Here is a 21485-nt window from a genome sequence, read left to right as displayed (position 1 = left end):
GTTTATTTTTCTTTTCTTTTTATGTTTTTTTGATGTTTTTATCCGATGTTCGATATGCGATTAAATCTCGATCCGTGCCGAAAAGTCCCACATAAGATAAAACCCTTTCTAACAAAATCATATTTATTTTTCTTTTTCCTTTTATTTTTTGGTGTCTATTATTACAACAATTATAGATACATATACTTTCTTGAGTTCTGTCCCTCTCTCTCTCTCTCTCTCTAACCTCCAATCATTCTCTCCCCTCTTTTGTGTCTCTCTCCTTTTGGTCCAAATTTTGATTTCTTGGTTTCTCTCTCTCTAATAACTCTTTCTCTCTCAAGAGCTTCACTAAGTGTACAAGAAAACAATTCCTAATTTTAATTTACAAAAACTGTTCTTTTTTTTTTTTCCTTCTTTGCTGCTACAATCACCTCAATTGAGACTTTTTTTTTTTAATCTATTAGTTTTCTTGATTTTTGTTCAATTGCTACCCTTCCATGAGGTAATTCATTTTTCACTTTCTTTTTTTGGATACCCTTTTGGCTTTTTATATTTCTAGTTTGGGAAATTTAAAGTGGGGGTTTGAGTTCTTGATTGAATTATGTGTGTTTGTGTGGTTGATTGTGTTATTCTTTGGTTTTAGGTGAAAAAAGATTACTTTTTTTTTATTTTTGGATTTTGGGTAATTTCAGTTTATAAAAAGATTACTTTTTTTTTTTTTTTTTTTTCAGGAATTTCATTTTTGGAAATTTTAAGGGGTTTTGAGTTATTGGTTTATGATGTGTCTGAATAATTTAAAATTCAGAGCTTAATATGCTTTTTTTTTTTTTTAAAGTTCAGTAGAATATTTCTATTTTTGGAAATTTTAAGGGGGTGTTTGAGTTCTTGGTTTAATTCATTGAATTTTGTGTGTTTATGTGTCTGATTGTGTTATTTTTTGGTTCTAGGTGTATAAAGTTGTAATCTTTTTTTTTTTTTGGGTAATTTTAGTTTTCATGGGAGGTATTAATGGTGAAATCAATTAAAGTAAATTCAGATAACTTAATGTGCTTATGGGGTTTGATTAAGTTCAGTACAATATTTCTATTTTTGGAATTTTAAGTGGGTGTTTGAGTTCTTGGTTTAATTCATTGAATTTTGGGTGTTTGTGTGGCTGATTGTGTTATTTTTTTGTTCTAGGTGTAAAAAGTTGTAATCTTTTAGGTGTAAAAAGTTGCAATCTTTTTTGGGTTTTGGCTAATTTCAGTTTTCATGGGAGTAATAATGGTGAAATTAATTATCTGTTTAGTATTTCTTTGTGAGTTTGCTTATGTGTTTTGATTGGTCTGCATTTTTAATATGGGGCATAGTTGACCACCAATTAAATTAAATTTAGAGAACTTAATATGCTAATGGGGTTTTTAACCAAAAAAATGCTTATTAGGCTTTTTTAACCAAAATAATGCTTATGGGGTTTGATTAAACTCAGTAAATATATCTAGTTTTGTAAATTTTTAGTGGGTGTTTGAGTTCTTGATTTAATTCATTGAATTGTGTTATTTCTTTGTTTTAGGTGTATAAAGTTGTAATCTTTTTGTTGGGTTTTGGCTAATTTCAGTTTTCATGGGAGGTAATAATGTTGAAATCGAAATGTTTTCTTTGGTGTTTCTTTGCTAGTTTCAGCATTTTCGATATGTTGTATGGTTGATCAGCACTTAAAAGTAAATTCAGAGAACTTAATATGCTTATGGGGTTTGATTAAGTTCAGTAGAATATTTATGTTTCTGGAAATTTTGAATGGGTGTTCGAGTTCTTGCTTTAATTCGTTGAATTTCACATGTTTGTGTGGCTGATTGTGTTATTCTTTAGTTATAGGTGTAAAAAAGTTGTAATTTTTTTTGAGTTTCGGCTAATTTCAGTTTTCCTTGGGTGGTAATAATGGTTAAATCTTTTTATTTTTAATCAAAAGTAATAATGGTGAAATCAATTGTTTGTTTAATGTTTCTTTGTGAGTTTGCTTATGTGGTTTGATTAGTTTCAGCATTTTTTTGACATGGCGTTGGGTGACCAGCAAGTAAAGTAAATTCCAAGAATCTAATATGCTTATGCGGTTTGATTAAATTCAGTAGATTTTTGGTTAGGTTGGGGTTGACTAGTAAGGAAAGTAAATTCCAAGAGTTGATCTTTTTCTTCTTTTCATCTGAAGTTGTTGGTTCTATTGTTCTTATTCAAAAAATAGAAATTGTCGGCTCTATTGTCGTTTTCCCAAAGCTTTGAACTTTAAGTATAAGTTAGTAGCTGAGCTTTATAACGAAAGCAATGATGTTTTTTAGTGTTTGTTTCTTAGCGTGGCAATGGAATTTGATAAATTTTAGTTGATTTTCGTTTTGGGTAGGTTTGACCAGTAGGGACTGTAATTTTCATGAGCTGATCTTTTCCTTTTTGTCTGAAGTTGTTTCAGTTCTATTGCGGTTTACCTAAGCATTGACCTTGTAGTTAATATTCAGTACTACAAATTACAAAATAACTACTTCTCAATTCCAACCTAGTTTGGTTCAACTTTATAAAATCCTCTATTTGAGCCAATTTCATTCATGTAGTCAATAACTTGTCTAGCTAGAGATTAGGCATTTTCTAAATTTAGTAGCCGAGCTTGTTCACTTCCTGCTACAAAAATGAATATGTATTGAGCTTGTTTCATGCTTTGGGTTCTAAGGTAAGTTTTGCACAGGACTTTTTCCCATATATAACTGGTCCAAAAGACCTTTCTTAATATGTAGCTCTTCTATATAAATTCATACTACATAGTTATTGAACAAGATTTGCTTACTTCTGCTCCTCGCCAACCATCTTAATGCTCTTTGTATGTTTATTATATGCTATGTCGCTTGTTTGATATTATTAGGCAAATTGCAATGTATAGCATTTAACATATTAGTTCTAGGTACATACCCTTTTCGAATCATACTTCTCATGGCATTTTATTTTTCAGTCGTATTTGCAAGAACTGACTAGATGGAGAAGCCTTTAAAGAAACCTATGTCAGATGGCTCTGAAGGTAAAACTAGTCTTTTAGCCTATGAAAGTTATACACCAGTTTTGGTACAATTTTGTTATGCTCTCGATGAATTAATGTGTTTCATTCTTTTATGATCCGAAAAGCTGCTTCAACAAAGATGAAGAATGCTTGGGCCATTCCCCTTGGATCTGCAGCATATCATGCATCAACTGATACAAGCATGTTTTCTAGCTCATTGCCTGTGCTACTACATGCGAAATGTGAGTATAATCTTATTTTTCATTTGTCTTGGGGCCTGTTTAGCCATGATTTTAAATCATTGATTTGAAATCAGGTTGATTTGCAGTGGTAAATTTGTTTGGACATACAATTTGGATCTTAAAAGTTGGTTCTTTTTCTCATAGACATGAAAACCCCAGAATTAGTGAAAACTATCAAAACTTTCCCAATTCTTACAACCTCACCAAATGAGAAAACCATAGTGTTAATAAACAAGGTATTGGATTACCCTAAGGCCCCACATTAATAAATCGCATATCTCCATGCTCCTTTTATAAATAAATGCTTGTGATTATATGCTATGACAAACTTTCAAATTCACATAATTTTACAAAGATCTACTGGTTCAAGAAATCGACAATAGTAGTAATTAGCTATTCTATAATGTAATCCTCCTACATGGTACGGACAATCTCTTCATGCCAAGTATGAGTCTTTTTCTGCAAAATTTAAAATTATGGGTCTTTTTTTTGCAAATATGAACTTACGGGTCAAGTTTTGAATGTTTTAGAAATTGTTAATTCTACCTTATAGGAGAATTTGGAATTTGAAATTTGAAATCAAAATTTTAAATTGAAGTTGAAGTTCTGTCCAAATGTCATAAACAAACACTGATTTCAATTGTCTTGGTGTCCTTCAATTTTGGATCAAATCCTTTAACTTGTTTTGCTGATGTGCAGTAAACTTCAATGAGTCCGAGCAGCATGGTCAATCCATTGACGATAGCTCACCTAGCTTAAGCAAGCTTCAATTGGAAGATAACATTAAAGATCCGTTAGAAGAGGTTGAGTCGAGTCCAGCTGGGTTCTTGCTTCCAGGGGATGAAGATGAGTTACTAGCAGGCTTAATGGATGACTTTGATCTTAGTGGATTACCGACTCAGCTGGAGGACTTGGAAGACGATTTTTTTGGCAGTGGAGGACTGGAAATGGAACCTGAGGATCAAAATAATTTGCTTAATGGTTTTGCAAACTTAACCATGTCTGGACATTATAATATCCCAAATGGTGCTGGAACTGCTGTTGTGGGGGAACACCCATATGGAGAGCATCCATCAAGGACATTATTTGTTCGAAATATTAACAGCAATGTAGAGGACGCAGAGTTGAAATCTCTTTTTGAGGTAATGCTTAATTTGCCTCTGTTAACTGGCTATCCCTTTTAACGTGCTTCCTTTATTGCAGTTGAAATTCTTGTTGTTCATTCTGTTTGTGCAATGGATATTTTCTTTCGGAACGACTTCATATGCTTGAACACTGTTTCCATATGGAATATTTCTTTCTCCTTTTTCTGACCGGGGTTCTCTGATCACCTATTACTGGGCTCAGAGGTGTCGTGTGTTTTGCTCGTATGGAATTAATAGCCTGTTTGGCCGAGCTTCTCCAAGGCCAAAGTGCTTCTTTTTTGTTTCTTAAAAAAGTGTTTTATTTCCAACTTGAGGTGTTTGGCCAAGTTTTTAGGAGAAGAAAAAGTGCTTTTGAGTAGAAGCAGAAACTGTTTTCGAGAAACTGAAAAAAGTAGCTTCTCTCCTTAATTTTTTTTTTTTGAAAAGTACTTTTGAGAAAATACACTTAGAAGCACCTTTTAAAAGCTGGGCCAAACACTAATTGCTGCACAAAAGTGCTTTCGAAGTTGATTAGCAAACACAAATTGCTTCTCACTAAAAGTACTATTTTGAAAAGCACTTTTGGAAAAAACACTTTTCAAAATAAGCTGTTTTTAGAAGTTTGACCAAACAGGCTATAAGACAGAATAAAACAGATGACTGGACTTTATTCTGGTTAGGTTGGGTGTTTATTTATTTTGTAATTCTTTTGGCTAAAGAAAAGAAAAAGTTGAAGAATTTGACCAGTGATCTGCTACTTTAGCCTCTGTATGACATTCATCCGATGCTTCCGTTTTCAGAGCTTGTTCCCTGTGTCTTTTTTGTGTGTCTGCTTTGTGTTTGTCTATTAAATTTTTTAAAGAGGGTTTTCATTTCATTCGTCACTGGAGTCCTTGATCTATATTGATTTTGATGGGATATTCTAACCTAGTATTTCTATACCTTTTTTGCAGCAATATGGTGATATCAGGACTCTATATACTGCATGCAAGCATAGGGGCTTTGTAATGATATCTTACTATGACATCCGAGCTGCTCGAACTGCAATGCGTGCTCTACAAAATAAGCCCTTGAGACGAAGAAAGCTCGACATTCATTTTTCCATTCCTAAGGTTTGAATCCACATTATGTAGACATATGCTAACATGGAAGGACAATTCTAACTAATGTTCTTTATTGCTGCATCCAGGAAAATCCATCAGAGAAAGATGTTAACCAAGGAACTCTGGTCGTGTTCAACTTGGATCCATCGGTATCCAATGAGGATCTTCGGCAAATCTTTGGAGCATATGGGGAAGTCAAGGAGGTATCAATTTTACTTAATTGTTCACCGTTAATGCTATATTACTTTGGTGTTTTGGTGTTTATCCGCAATTCTAGAACTTTTTAAGCCTCACTAAATCATGTTGTTTGCAAAATGCAGATCAGGGAAACACCACATAAACGCCATCATAAGTTTATTGAGTTCTATGATGTCAGAGCAGCTGATGCAGCTCTTAAAGCATTAAACCGTAGCGACATAGCTGGAAAGCGGATAAAGCTTGAACCCAGCCGGCCTGGTGGAGCCCGTCGAAAGTATGTTCTGTTTCTGCTATGAAGAACTTGCCTTTGTTTTCACCTTCCGTGTGTAACTTTGTGATGAAATTTATTATTAAGCTAAAATTTTTCCCCGATTTACTAGTGCTTATGGACAGACATGCATGAGAAAAAAGGAAGAAAACTTGATGCAAAAGAAAGAAAGAAAGTAAAAAGCTAAAAATGATCTCTCAGGAAATTTGATACTGATAAAAAAGAATACCATTTCTCCAGTAATATGGATTTTGGACTTATCTTAATGTCAAAGTATAGCTGCGAAAGTGGATTTCTGCTGCAAATATGTTCGGCTTTGTTATGGTTATGTCTCTGTATCAGGTATTTCAGGGTTTTAACTCCCTCCTCCACAAAATCTTATACCCTCACCAAGTTTTAGCCTAATAATTCTATGGATGAGTTATGACAGATGTCAATGCTGCAAGCCACATAGTTTGCTTTGCCCTACATATACTACTATGGTGCTGTAATAATTTTTCTGTTTAGTAATATCTGCTGTTTGAATTTCACTAGTGACTCCACCAAGTTTAGGTTCCCAGGGATAAGATTTTATTTTTATTTTTTTCCTTGTGTAATGTCCTATAGACTTTTCATCTGCAGAGACTTATTATTAATGTGCTTGGATTGGGAAAAAAGCATGTTCTATCATTCAGATGGATGTAGTATATCATGCAAGTTTCTGACAAGTTTGTAAGAAAATTAATCTTCTTTTCATGTCTAGTTTGATGCAGCAACTAAGTCAAGAATTGGAACACGATGAAATTCGATCGTTTAGGCACTCAGTTGGATCACCGGTGGCCAGCTCTCCTCCAGGTATTTCCATTGTCGTAATAGACGTTTGTTCTTAATAGTTATTTAATTTTTGATTAAGTAACATAACAGCTGATGTGATAATGGTATTATATCCTACAGGCAGCTGGTCAAACTTTGGCAGTCCAGTTGAACCGAACCCATTGCGAGGTTATAGTCAATCACCTGGTCTGCGAAATCTCAGCCCTGTAAATGGTAATCTTATGCCAGGGCTGGCCTCTATTCTTCCTGGACACCTCTCAAGTCCGAAGATTGCACCCATTGGTAAAGATCCTGCAAGGGTTGGCCATTTCAATCTGGTAACTACTAGTCCAAAGTCTGTGCAAGGTGTGAGTTATCAGCATTCTTTTTCAGTCCCTGAGCAGAAACCAGCTTTAAACATGGGATCTACGTCATTTGGTAACTCTACGGCTTCCGGTACTGGAACACTTTCTGGTCCACAGTTTCTTTGGGGTAGTCCGCCTATTCACTCGGAGCGTACTGACTCTCCTATCTGGCCAACAACTTCATCAATGGCACATCCATTTGCATCAAATGGACAAGGACAAGGCTATCTCCATTCACGTAGGCAAAGCTCTTTCCTTGGATCACATCACGTGGGGTCTGCTCCATCTGTAAATCCTCTGGATAGGCATTTCGGTTTTTTCCCGGAATCTCCTCAAAAATCATATATAAATCCACTTGGGGCAGTGAACATGGGTGTTGGTCTTACTGGGAACTTTACTGAAAGTGGTTCTCCTAGCTCTAGAATGATGCCATTGACAAGGAATGGACCTATGTTTTTCGGAAATGGCTCTTACGGAGGAGCAGGAACAGTTAATGTTGAAGGACTAATTGAACGTGGTCGAAGTCGAAAAATTGAGAGTGGTGGTAATCAGATTGACAACAAGAAACAGTATCAGCTTGATTTGGAGAAGATCATGAGAGGAGAAGATACTAGGACCACTTTGATGATTAAGAACATCCCAAACAAGTAAGAACTGTCGAAATTGTAAATCAGAAACTTGTGCATTTGGTGAGATTTTTTATACTTAATAGTTTGTGGTTTCCTTCTTCATTTAAAGGTACACTTCAAAGATGCTACTTGCAGCAATCGATGAGACTCACAAGAGTACATACGATTTCCTCTATTTGCCAATTGATTTCAAGGTAGTATATCTCTTTCATTTGTTAACATTTTTCAATAAATTTATTGCTTCTCTAAACTCTAAACCTTTGAGTGACTAGCATATATTAAAGGTAGAACTAATTGTTTCACTGTATTACTGCTTCAGAATAAATGCAATGTTGGTTATGCTTTCATCAATATGGTGTCTCCTGCACATATCGTCTCCTTTTATGAGGTTTGAGTTCTTTCCTAATTCCTTTTGATTTTTGTTTTCTGGTGTGTAGCAAGTATAAATAGTAATAACCACACATTTGTTTGTTGAAAATTTTGGCAACCATTTTCTGTTTTTTCATACTCCCTCCGTTCCAATTTACGCGAAGTTGTTTGACTTGACGCGGAGTTTAAGAATGATAGAAGGTCTTTAGAAATTTTAAAACAAGCCATATATATTAGTGTGGCTGTAAATCATCTCATTAAGGGTAAAATAGGAAGTTTAAAGTTAAATTATTACTAAATATAGGAATATGTCATTCTTTTTGAGATTGGCTAAAAAGGAAAGAGTCACATAAATTGGGATAGAGGGACTATAAATTAGTTGAATGTCGTGTATTTTTCTCTTTCAGGAAATTTTTGGCACGTGTATATTTTTGACTCCAGAACTAATCTGGATATTCGATATATTTTAGAATGGCTTATAAGTTTAGAAACTTGTGCAGGCATTCAATGGGAAGAAATGGGAAAAGTTTAACAGTGAAAAAGTGGCGTCGTTGGCTTACGCACGTATCCAGGGAAAAGTAGCTCTGGTTACTCACTTCCAGAATTCGAGCTTGATGAATGAGGACAAAAGGTGCCGACCAATTCTTTTCCGGTCAGAGGGCCAAGAGGCAGCTGATGAGGTACAACTAGTCATAGTATATCTTTGTATAACTGAATAACTCCCTATACTTGAGGTGCATAGCCTTGTTGGGCTACAAAACAGAGAAGACAAAATGGTCCTTTAGGTTTCAAGATAGGCCCTTAAGTATGCATTGAACAATTTTGGTCCTTTACGTTTGTCAAAAATTAACAAATTTAGCCTCCGCAATTATTAACAACTTTGTCTATGAGATAAGAGTTTGGTGCAAATTTTGTGAGGTGTAATTTCTGGTATATTTTATATCTTTTAGTGTTTTTTATTTTTTTTATGACATGGGAACCCGCAGTCGCTGCCCTTCGGGTGCACACAGGGTAAACCCAGCTCCTGTGCAATAGCTCGCAAACCACACAGGAGAGATAACGTGCACTAGGTGTCTGGGGCCTTTTGTGTTGCATATTTTAGATTTGATGAGACTTAGTGTTTATGGTTGTCTTTTTTCCCCACTGTTTCCACCAAATCTAAAGAACTCAGTGTTAAATATTTGACGGAGACTAAAAGTTTTTAACTTTTGTCAAACTTAAGGACCTAAACTGCTCAGTCAATACTTTACGTACTATTTTGAACCTACACTCAAACATAAGGGACCATTTTTGTCATTTTCTCTACAAAAACATCTAGATTTTCTGAAAACAAGTCTATCCTCCATAACTGTTGTTCTCGAGCAGCAATAACATGATGTCATATGTTTATTAACTGATTGCTTTTTTGGTTTGTCCAGGAAAAGTTGCCATCCAGCAATCTGAACATTTGTATCCGTCGGCCTGATGGGTCATATTCGGGAGATTCTCTTGATAGCCCGACAGGCGATCTTGATGTGAAGCCAGACCTATTCACTGGAAGCAGCTGACCTTCAATCATGGCAATGAGTTCTAACTGTGAATAGAAATTCGAGTACATAATTTATCAATGAAAACCAGGAAACTGCATATAGTTACTTATGTGTGCTAGTAGTGTCTACTTTTTGGATGAAAGACACTCTAGAGCATGTAAGACGAATTGTTACCGAAGGAAAGAGCATTTTGTTTATATGTAGAATGAATAATGACAATTGATCTATTTAACAAAGGGAGTAAAAATAAGGTTTAAGCATTCAGCCAACATGTGAAGTCTCTCTCGGCCGATATGCTTTGCCAGTTTGGCTGTTATGTTTCTTGTCGTGGTGGGGTTCTCTTAACTAATGCATGCTTTTTTATACTTGTGGGGCTGTTTCATAAGTGTATAGGATGGGAGATTAACAGACCCTGCATTCTTTCTTGAATCATGTAATGACTAGCTACTGTTGTATTTATCACATTTGTGGCTAAACTAAAGCCTCTGTTGTCTCTGGAAGTTAGTAGTATGTATTATCGTGGTCGATGGTCAATGTAAAGATAGTTAATTATGATGAATCCTCATGGTAATGAATGATGGAGCCAGATATATAAGATCTTTATTATCGATCTTGACTAGTATTGAGGTATAGTTGATTGATTCGTTATGGTTCATAGGAGAAAGAACCTTTGAGGGACTGGTGGAGTCTTTGGGTTGTGTAAAGGGGATTCTACCAGCAAGTCTTGCTAAAGACTTGGAAAATAGAAGACAAATCATTTTCAAAATATATGCCTACTTTCAAGTTTCAATAATACGTAAATCATGTTGCCAAAATGAATGATAGAAAATAGTATAGAAGACTGATATTTGCAGTAAAAATGACTTATTCACTGCATGGGTTTAAACATCAGAATTAGGTTTGTGTTGATAACAACATTGTTTGTCTGATGAATATTTTTTGGTTGCTTTAGTGAAATGTTGTTATATCAAAATTATAATAATACAACATGAAAACTTGGCTTAAAAATTACTAAACAGTTATTGTGAAATGTTAGAACCTGTAACATATAGTTGTTATAGTAAGGTCTGATTATATATATGTGGTGCCACTTATGGGGTCATAGGACAATTTTATGTTATATCAGCCCAGAGCAAAATCAATAGTTTTTACGTAAAGAAGCTATAACTTCTGATTTAATTGCTTGTCAACCGTAAGAGGGCAAGTTGGCACACACTTAGAAACTCACTTGATAATGGAACCCTGTTCTATTCTTCTTCACCTAAATACCAATCTTTTATCAACATACTTGGATTCACATCACGTGTTGCGTTCTTACCTCGAACCAAAGCCCTGTGGGCAATTGCTACGGAACTATTCTATCCTTGTAATTTGAGGTTGGCTATAGTGTTGATAAGAGCTCATAACATATGGCAAACAGTGACTGTTTATTAGGAAACCATCAGTTTGACATATGTAAGCAACATAGCAAATTTCTGTTACAACATGTCAGTGAACGAGTTTTTCAGACACTCTTCCACTATAACTGATCCTGTCTAATATTTCTCAGATTTGAAGCGCATCAGCTATTGATCCTGCCAAACTGATAACTTCAAATGGAGCCTTATTAGCAATGGCTTTCACAGTATGAGGACATGAATCCGTGGTCCAAAAGTAAGTGAACGCTTTCTCCGAACCTTCACAACAAAATCATTGGCGACCGTCATAAACATAGAAAATAAGTAGCGGGGATGCTGAACGAAAAGGCAGATAGATACAATTTCAGAGAGTTACCATCATTCTTGTGAAGAAATCGCTCCCATGACCGCTTTGGGAAAATTCCATGGGTCACATATGCACTAACTTTTGATGCACCATGAGCGGCCAAAACTTTCTGGGGTTAACCAAGCATCAAAGAAATACAATATTAGCAACTTGTCATATGAATGTATATTCATCAAAGTTGAGTAGCACCACTTTTTAACAACAATGCATTAAATGGTGGAGGTGTGGATAAGACATTCTTCATGTCATTAAGACCTTAAAAGGAGATTTCTGTAATCCAAGAACATTATTAGTTTTGAAGCGAATGACTCTTATTGTGCACTCTCTAGCTTCCTACCTCCACAATTATGTTAAAATATTGGTGAGGGTGATGGTCATTTGTCTGTTGTAAGCCATTCGCGGACAAAAATCACGTGTTGGCAGATCATGGAAGAATAAATGGATCAGTTAAGACTTTAAGCCAAAGGAAGGAATATTACCAAAATATAAAGATTTTTTTAACTGAAAAGAGAAGGCACCATGACAAGCATCCTTAGAGGGTCCAACAAAAAAGATCACGCAAGCCGAAAGCTAGAGTTAGAAGGATAGCTTGAAATTCTTGGGTAAGCTTAGATGGAGGGCTCATTTGAGGATTTACGGGAAAGAGCCAGATTTTGCCCCCGTCCCTTAATCTTGTTCTTGTGAAGAAATAATCTATTTGGGTTCAAAACTATAAAATCAGTGTGCTATCACACCAAAAGAAAGGAGACAAGCAAATAAGAGTTCACAATTTCACAAAATATAATTCCTCAGAATCTCCGTTTCGAAGGTATAGCCCCAAGAATTTCCTCACTGCTGAAGGAAAGAAGGTAATAAATGACACAGAGCAATCAGAATGATTACTCACCAACCCAACACAGATCCTTTTTACACCCCCCTAAAAATAAAATAGGAGTAAACAACACGGGAAAACCAGAGTTTCTTGGGACTAGAATTTGCAAAACAATAACTAAACAAGCCAGACAGACCAAGAGACGTTAAAAGTTTCAAATGATCGTCACATACTGGGGAGTAAACACATTTAAGTACTCGACACCTAGAACCCTTATCAGATATACTCCCTCTGTTTCAATTCTGTTTCAATTTATGTGTCTCAGTTTGACTAGGCACGGAGTTCAAGAAAGTAAAGAATACTTTAGAATCTTGTGGCCTAAAAAGAAAGGTGTGTTATATACCAGAATGCCCTTTGAATCTTGTGGTGTTAAACATGCAATGTGAGATGTTGAAATTAAAAAGTTACTAAATATAGAAAGTATCACTCTTGTTTAAATAGACTAAACAGGAAAGTAAGAGGCAGCATTACCTGGCATTCAATTAGGGTACCTCCGGACTGGACCAAGTCATCAACAATGACCACATGACAGCCAGCAGGATTACCCTCTTTTAACCTCACGATTCTCTTATCACCTTCACGCACTTTAGTGCAGATAACCTAAATAAGATAAATCCGCTGATTAGAGAAAAGTTCAGGATTTGGTAACATATAGAAATCAAAGTAGGAAGTTCTAATATTTCACTAACAGTGGGATAGTGAACTAATTGCTTGTGAAACCTCTTCCAAGCGCCATCATCAGGAAAAGCTATAACTATCTGGAAAATAAAAAGACAATAAGATGTCACTACATCTCAAGGTAATTTTATTGGAAAAAAAAGGATAAAAAAGCTCACGTTTTCAGAGTCTGGAAGCAGCTGAAGCCGTCGCTGCAGCAATGGAATTCCAGTCTCAAACAGAGGCAGCACATTATCTCCAAAATAGAACCTCTCCTGTAGAAAAAAGAGAAGTTTGTTCAACAGAGATGGATGTGGATATCTTGACAATCTTTAGGCGCCTATATCACATAAAAAAATTTGACTTCGGAAGATAAATAAAGCACCATTATACTCTTCAGAGGCATATATTGTTGGCCACTAATGTTCACAAGAAGAGAAAATGACAAAAATGGTCCCTTATGTTTGAGTGTAGTTTCAAAATAGTCCCTTAAGTATGCACTTAACAGATTTGGTCCTTTGAGTTTGCCAAAAGTTAACACTTTTAGTCTCCGTCAAATATTTACTGATTTCTGTATGTTAGATTTGACGAAAACAATGGAACAAAGATTTAACCATAAACACCAAGAAAGTCCCATCAAATTCTAAAATATACAACACAAAAAACTGCACTAGAAACCCAAAAAAAAAAAAAAAAAAAAAAAAAGAAACCCCGGAAATTACACCTCAAAAAAGCTACACTAGACTACAACAATAACAACATACCCAGTATAATCTCACAAAGTGGGGCCTGGGGAGGGTAGAGTGTCAGTAGAGAGGCTGTTTCAGAAGATGCTCCGCAAAAAGTTACAAGACTCTAGAAATAATAAGAAACAGCAGAGAATACATAATTTGTACCTTTAAATGTAAGTTCCCGCTAAAATTTTTTTCCTACTGTTCAGTGCATACTTAAGAGACTATTTTGAACCTACCCTCAAACATAAGGGACCATTTCTGTCAATTTGTCTTCACAAGAACAACGAAGATATAAGGTTATGCTCTTCATTAGAAAGCTGAAATTTGCAGTATACCTATGGACATTTCTGGGAAACCCAAAAACTGTAACCTAAAAGCTAAAATAGTCTATATAACATGAGTACGTGAAAGAAGAAAGAATTGATGCTTCTGAATGATCGCAAACTCAAATTATCGATTAAATTAAAGAATCTTACATACAAATAGCCAAAGCGACCATCACATCAAATAAGAGAGCAATGTGAATACAGTCAAACTCTTTTTTTGATGAAAATGTGAATACATTCAAACCACTCTATTAACAACATCGTTTGTTCACATATTTTTTGGCTACTACAGCGAAATGTTGTTAAAAAGAACACATAATATAACATAACATAAAAGATCGGTTCCACAAAAAACATGGTTGTTATAGATGATGGTTGTTATAGAGAGGTCTGATTGTACAAAACGTATAAATGGCCAACTATTGAGTGGAGAAATAAATCAACCTGCAATGCATGTATGTCATAGATAACTAAGCTGGTGGGACCACCCCTAGACATTGGAATATTTGATATTATTCTGGCCATGGTAAACGCAGTAGCCACATCTCCTTCTTCTTCCATCCTCTCAAAAGTACCAGTTGGAAAGAAAGGTAACACAAGTGTAAATGAAGCGACAAACAGCCTTGGAAGTGCGAATATCACAGAAAGCTGTTCAAAGATGACTGCAGGTGAGCTGAAAGATGCTAGAAAAGCAACATGCTGCCCACGGATATCATGCGCGTTGTTTATAAAGAGATTCGGGAAACCATCTGCAAAACTCCTGGCACATGAATCCGTATTCGTTAGCATTTGTCGCAGGAAAGAGTCAATGCCAACTATCTTACAAATAATAGCATCATTCAAGGTTATTAGTATACCAAGTCAAACGCTCTAGAATACAAATTGCCAATTGAAGATCTGATAATTTGGTCAACTACAGAATAGCCAGGAACCTAAATGTCGAACTTTTCTGCAACCAATGCAAAAATGATGTTATAACTTCCTCTGCCATGAGATGTTATAACTTCCTCTGCCATGAGTATTGTTTACAACTTTCGTCTTCTTTTACCACTAAAACTAAATTATTCATCTTTTTTTACCACTAAACCTCAGCCAAATTTAGATCCCTTTTTTTATAACCATGTAATCTTGAGGGCCTGTTGGTGCACATTTCGATCAGTGGGTAATGGGCTCACCTCTCCCTTCTCCACTTAAATACCACATTTTTGGTCCCTTTTCCACTTAAATACCAGCCTTTTGGTCCGGAGCAGGATTCTAACTCGTGTCATGCGCTCTAAGAAAGACCAAATTTTAGGTCTTGTTATGCCATTCCTCAAACTTCAGCCTACACAAGTTTGGGAAAGGATACCCAGTCTAAAACCAAGATGAATGAAGAGGGTTGCGGCAGGGTGATGGTTATCAAACATAAATGAATTATGAGAACGAAATAGGCCTAAATAGAGCAGAATTGATATAGTGATTGATTTAGGTCTTTCTTAGCTAATTTTACTACTCAAGCGTCTATGTTTCACAATCCACTAAAAAATGAGGTCTATTGGCAAACACCCAAATTAAATTTCCTTCATTTAACCCATTTTAACATGAAGCTTTGTCCATCACAATACAGAATTTTAAACACCCCAAAAAAGAAGCTTTCAACAAGCTTTCAGCAAGTGAACAAATAGCCTATTTTGGGACCCACTTAATATTTCGCAACACCAAAATCATATTTCCTTCATTTTACCCTTTTAACATGGCAGCATCGTCCATCGCAATACAGAATTTGAATCAACCCTCCCCCCACCCCACCCCAACTTTAAAAAAAAGCATTCAACAAGAAAAAGGAGGAACCTTGGTTCGATTTTGGATTCGACCCATTTAATTTTTTGCAACACCAAATCATTTTACTTCATTTATCACTTTTAACATGAACTCATCACATCCCAATACAGAATCTGAATCACAACCAATTTTAACAAGAAAAGGAGGAACCTTGGTTTGATTTTGCATTCGACAAACTTAATTTTTGGCAACACCAAATCATAAATCTTTCATTTCACCCTTTGTAACATGACAACATCACAATACAGAATTTGAATCACCCTTCACAAATAAAAGCCTCTAGCAATAAAAAGGAGGAATCTTGATTAATATTGCATTACCCACTTAACTCTTATACATGAAATTCAAGTAAAGCTTTCGAATTTGCGTATATAGCAAACTGATGATACAAAGACATAATAAGAGATATAAAGGGGTGAAAGAGAAAAGAACCTCCAGTTAATAGAATGGAGCAGAATAGAGTCAAATCAAAAGCGAAAATAATTTATCAAGACCCCAGTAAGTTACATTTTTAAAAATCCAGAACCCATAAACTCAAAATCCTAACTCACCTCTCGAGTCATTTTGGATTCGACCCAATTAATTTTTCACAACACCTAAATCATAGTACCTTCATTTTACCCTTTTTAACATCATCTTGAATTACCCCCCACTAAACAGAAACTGAAAAAAAGGAGAATCTTGATTCAATTTTGCCATACCCACTTCATTTTAGGCAACATGCAAATCATATTACTTTCATTTTATCCTTTTAACATGATTTTGAATCACCATTTCAAAAATAAAAGCCTCTAGCAATAAAAAGGAGGAATCTTGATTACTTTTGCCATTACCCCACTTAATTTTTATACAGGAAATTCAAGTATAGATTGTGTATATGCATATATAGCAAAGCTTATGATACAAAGACATAATAAGAGATATAAAAGGGTTGATAGAGACTTCATTTTATGCAACACCCAAATCACATTTCCTTCATTTTACCCTTTTAACATGATTTTAATTCAATTTTTCTATACCCCAACAAAACAGAAACTTCTAACAATAAAAAGGAAGAATCTTGATTAATTTTGCTATTACCCCACTTAATTTTTCTACATGAAATTCAACTAAAGATTGTGTATATGCATATATAGCAAACTGATGATACAAAGACAAAAATAAGAGATATAAAAGACTTCATTTTATGCAACACCCAAATCATATTTCCTTCGTTTTACCCTTTGAATCATACTATTTAGCTGTCTTATTTTTCTTGCAATCCTGTATTGACTACATTTCTTTTGAGCCGAGGGTCTATCGGAAACTTGTGACCTCCTTACCCCACAAAGGTACGGGTAAGGTATGCATACATCCTACCCTTCCCAAACCCCACTTGTGGGATTACACTGGGTACGTTGTTGTTGTTGTAGTACCCGGTATACGTACACTCTACCCCCAGACCCCACTTGTGGGATTACACTGGGTATGTTGTTGTAAAATGATTTTGAATCACCCCCAAAAAACAGAAACTTCTAACAATAAAAAGGATGAATCTTGATTAATTTTGCCATTACCCCACTTAATTTTTCTACATGAAATTCAACTAAAGATTGTGTATATGCATATATAGCAAACTGATGATACAAAGACATAACTAAGAGATATAAAAGACTTCATTTTATGCAACACCCAAATCATATTTCCTTCGTTTTACCCTTTGAATCATAATATTTAGCTGTCTTATTTTTCTTGCAATCCTGTATTGACTACGTTTCTTTTGAGCCGAGGGTCTATCGAAAACAGCCTCCCTACCCCACAAAGGTAGGGGTAAGGTCTGCGTACATCCTACCCTTCCCAAATCCCACTTGTGGGATTACACTGGGTACATTGTTGTTGTTGTAGTACCCGGTATACGTAAACTCTACCCCCCAGACCCCACTTGTGGGATTACACTGGGTATGTTGTTGTAACATGATTTTGAATCACCCCCAAAAAAACAGAAACTTCTAACAATAAAAGGGAAGAATCTTGATTAATTTTGCAATTACCCCACTTAATTTTTCTACATGAAATTCAACTAAAGATTGTGTATATGCATATATAGCAAACTGATGATACAAAGACATAAATAAGAGATATAAAAGACTTCATTTTATGCAACACCCAAATCATATTTCCTTCATTTTACCCTTTGAATCATAATATTTTGCTGTCTTATTTTTCTGCCAATCCTGCATTAACTACGTTTCTTTTGAGCCAAGGGTCTATCGAAAACAGCCTCCCTACCCCACAAAGGTAGGGGTAAGGTCTGCGTACATCCTACCCTTCCCAAACCCCACTTGTGGGATTACATTGGGTACGTTGTTGTTGTTGTAGTACCCGGTATACGTACACTCTACCCCAAACCCCACTTGTGGGATTACACTGGGTACGTTGTTGTTGTTGTAGTACCCGGTATACGTACACTCTACCCCCAGACCCCACTTGTGGGATTACACTGGGTATGTTGTTGTAACATGATTTTGAATCACCCCCAAAAAAAAAGAAACTTCTAACAATAAAAAGGATGAATCTTGATTAATTTTGCAATTACCCCACTTAATTTTTCTACATGAAATTCAACTAAAGATTGTGTATATGCATATATAGCAAAGCTGATGATACAAAGACATAATAATAAGAGATATAAAAGGGGTGAAAGAGAAAAAGAACCTCCAGTTAATAGAGTGGAGCAAAATAGAGTCAGATTCAGAAGCAATTTTGTGAGCAACATCTTCCATTTCAACACAGTAATAAAGAAGCACTTGCTTATTCTTCTTTACTGTTGAAATCTCCATAGTTAACACAGGAGCAAGAAAGAACAGAGACAAACAAATGTTCTATTATGTGTTTTTTAAGGTTTTTGCAAGTATCTTGAGAGTTGACGGTTTAGTAATCAAGCAGGTTGGTGCATTTGGAGGTAAATGATAAATTTGATCCCTTATGTTTTGAGAGTATGATCAAAATAGTCCCTAAGGTATGTCTTTGGTCTTTTAAGTTTGTCAAAAGTTAACTTTTAGGCCCATTGATCCATAGATACCAAAAAAAATTCACTCTTTTTGGAATTTTGGAGTTGGAGTTGTGTTTGATCATAGTTTTTGAAATTGTAGTTTTTAGTGAAATGTAGTTGTAAAAAAGTGAAAAAAGTAAATTTTTTTTGAAAAACAAGTTTTTTGAGTTTTTGATATTTCGGAATACAACTTTAAGTTGTATTCGGAATTCTCATGGCCAAACGCTGATTTCGGAAAATAGTGAAAATTTTTCGAAATAAAGTGAATAATTCGTATGGCCAAACGGGAGCTTAGTATAATTAAATTTTAACGAACTTTATTGGTTAGATTTGATGAGAACTATGACTTTTTTTTTCCCGTAATTTGGTGTTGCCTCAAAGGAGGAGGGGGGGGTTAAGTGGGTTTTCGTGTCTTGCAGGGCTTGCTTTGGCCTTACAACGTTGGCATTTTTTGGCGGATGGTATAGTTTTGTGTTGCAATTTTTAGGAGTTGGTGAGACTTTTCTAGTGTTTTTGATTAAATCTTTTTGTTCCCACAGTTCCCGTCAAATGATAGAGTTTGTTATATTTGACGAGGCCAAAAGCGTCAATTTTTGACAAATTTAAAGGACTAAAATTGTTCAGAACGTACTTTAGGGACTATTTTGAAGCTACACCCAAATATAAGAGACCAATTAATAGAGTGGAGGAGAATAGAGTCAGATTCAGAAGAAATTTTGGGAGCAACATCTTCCATTTCAACACATTAGTAAAGAAGCACTTGCTTCTTCTTCTTTACTGTTGAATTCTCCATAGTTAACACAGCAGAGAGAGACTTTTATTTGTGTGTGGGGTGGGGGTGGGTGGGGGGGGGGGGGGTTTAAGGTTTATGCCAGCATCTGATGGTTTAGTAAGACAAAATGACAATAATGATGCCTTATGTTTGAAAGTAAGTTCAAAATAGTCCCTTAAGTATGCACCAAAATACTTTTAGTCTCTGTCAAATATTAACGTGTCTGTTAGATTGGGAACAGTTGAACAAAAAAAAAAGATTTGACCATAAATATCAATAAAGTCCAATCCAATCCTAAACTATGAAACACAAGAAAATGCACTAGACAATGTCGTTTAGTTTGAAGACAAGCTATGCTGGGATTAGTTATGTTGAGAACTGGGATTAGTTATCCTGGTATTATTTCTTGTTGATTGTTTGGTTTGTTGTATTAAAAGTAACATGCATTGCATGATTTCTAAGAAAAAGTTGTGTGTTTGCAAAATACCCTTCATCTTATTCAGTAGAAAAAAGGTTTGAGAGACCTCAACGCTATTTATGTCATCTTCATTGTTTTATTTTGGGATAACTAATCTTGAGATTGTTATTTCACCCCTCTGTCAGGATTAACTTATCCCAAAGAATATTTGTAATCCAGGCAGAGGGTGGAACAAAAATACTAAATTTTTATTCAAAGACTATTTACCCTTATCCATCGTACCAAACAACCCTGGGATGATTTTGGGTCTACTATCATACATTAGGGGCTATTTTGTGAGTAACATCTTCCATCTCAGCTCAGTAGTAGAGAACACTTGCTGTTTCTTCTTTACTGTTTCCTTTTCCATCTTAACGCAGTAGCAGAGTGTGTAAGAGTAGGAGATTGCTATGAGTTATTTTAGGAGGCGGGTTAGCGCGAGAAACCCGCCTCCTAAAATATGGGAGTGGGTTTTTTTTTTTTTTTTTTTGTGAAATTGGGTTACTTGAATTAATTTGGGGATTTCCGTCAAATGAAGGGTAAATTTGTGAACTTTCATAACGGTAGAGACATAAATGATCCAAAATTGTAACGAAGGATATTTTTAGACATTAAAACAAGTAGAGGGATATTTTTGATCCTTTTTGCACAAATGTCCCCGTATCGGGGTCGTCTTTAATTTTTGCCTCTCAAATTTGTGGTTTTTTATTTTTGTCCTTCCGCACTTTTGGCACGACATAACTTAGCTTTTGCTCGTGAAAGTTTATGTTTAGCTTCGGCATATGTATCATAACATCCCACAAGAGCCAGACAAGACAAAAATTTCAACACTTAACATAATCTGAAAAATTGCATAAGTTTAGATTTCGATCGACAAAGTTTACATTTAGCTTCGATATATGTATCATAACAATCACACAAGTTATGCCGAAAAATGCAAAATTTTCAACGCTCAACATAATATGAAAATACTCCAACTTATGCCGCATAACTAATTCTTATAGAACTTGTTTCGAGCGAGGCAAAAGTTCAGTTTCCGAAGATAAAAATATTACAGAACTTATGCTGGGTGAAACAGATTTGTATATTTTCATTAAATAAGCAGAAAGGGCATTTACTAAAGCCACAAGTATGAGAAGGGGAGGGGGGAGTGTGTCACAGCCAAGCTTAGGAGGAAAGTCCACATCGGTAATGTCACACCCCAGTTTTACTAGGGTGTGATGGGCACCCGACCCCACATTCGGAGCCGAGCGAACCCACTGACTCTTATTACAAACATAATCTCTCGATTTCTTAGTCAAATGAAAATGACAAATACAACAAATACTTTCAGAACTATTCTTTTTACTGTACTCAAGTCAACCGGAATCTATAATCATATGGAACTTATTATACAATACAGGGCGACAAATCGGCTGATGGAGCCGTTTACAAA

General features: G+C 35.4%; 2 protein-coding genes across 3 annotated transcripts; one reads left to right on the top strand and one right to left on the bottom strand.

Moving 5' to 3' along the window:
• The first annotated feature begins 209 nt into the window (after positions 1-209).
• Positions 210-10098, top strand: LOC132053306 (protein MEI2-like 2). Of its 2 annotated transcripts, none has more exons than XM_059445270.1 (13): positions 210-484; positions 2954-3019; positions 3124-3240; positions 3940-4382; positions 5318-5476; positions 5554-5670; positions 5788-5939; positions 6676-6767; positions 6867-7737; positions 7829-7913; positions 8039-8107; positions 8589-8768; positions 9507-10098. In XM_059445270.1, the coding sequence occupies exons 2-13, from the start codon at positions 2977-2979 to the stop codon at positions 9633-9635; spliced, it is 2457 nt and encodes an 818-aa protein (XP_059301253.1). In that variant the 5' UTR covers positions 210-484; positions 2954-2976; the 3' UTR covers positions 9636-10098. The 2 variants fall into 2 exon arrangements, with proteins under 2 accessions (XP_059301253.1, XP_059301254.1); XM_059445271.1 differs by lacking the exon at positions 210-484 and adding an exon at positions 824-2677.
• Positions 10099-11025: 927 nt separating this feature from the next.
• LOC132053305 (ribose-phosphate pyrophosphokinase 4-like) lies at positions 11026-18685 on the bottom strand. The gene is made up of 7 exons (XM_059445269.1): positions 18485-18685; positions 14414-14729; positions 13089-13184; positions 12942-13010; positions 12724-12852; positions 11391-11490; positions 11026-11293 (listed from the first exon to the last, which is right to left on the bottom strand). Exons 1-7 carry the CDS (start codon positions 18607-18609, stop codon positions 11163-11165), a joined length of 966 nt encoding a protein of 321 aa, XP_059301252.1. The 5' UTR covers positions 18610-18685; the 3' UTR covers positions 11026-11162.
• Between the last annotated feature and the right edge of the window lie 2800 nt (positions 18686-21485).

Source organism: Lycium ferocissimum, chromosome 4 (assembly GCF_029784015.1).
Source record: "Lycium ferocissimum isolate CSIRO_LF1 chromosome 4, AGI_CSIRO_Lferr_CH_V1, whole genome shotgun sequence".
NCBI classification, from domain to species: Eukaryota; Viridiplantae; Streptophyta; class Magnoliopsida; order Solanales; family Solanaceae; genus Lycium; species Lycium ferocissimum.
This window is presented reverse-complemented; position numbering and strand designations above follow the sequence as displayed.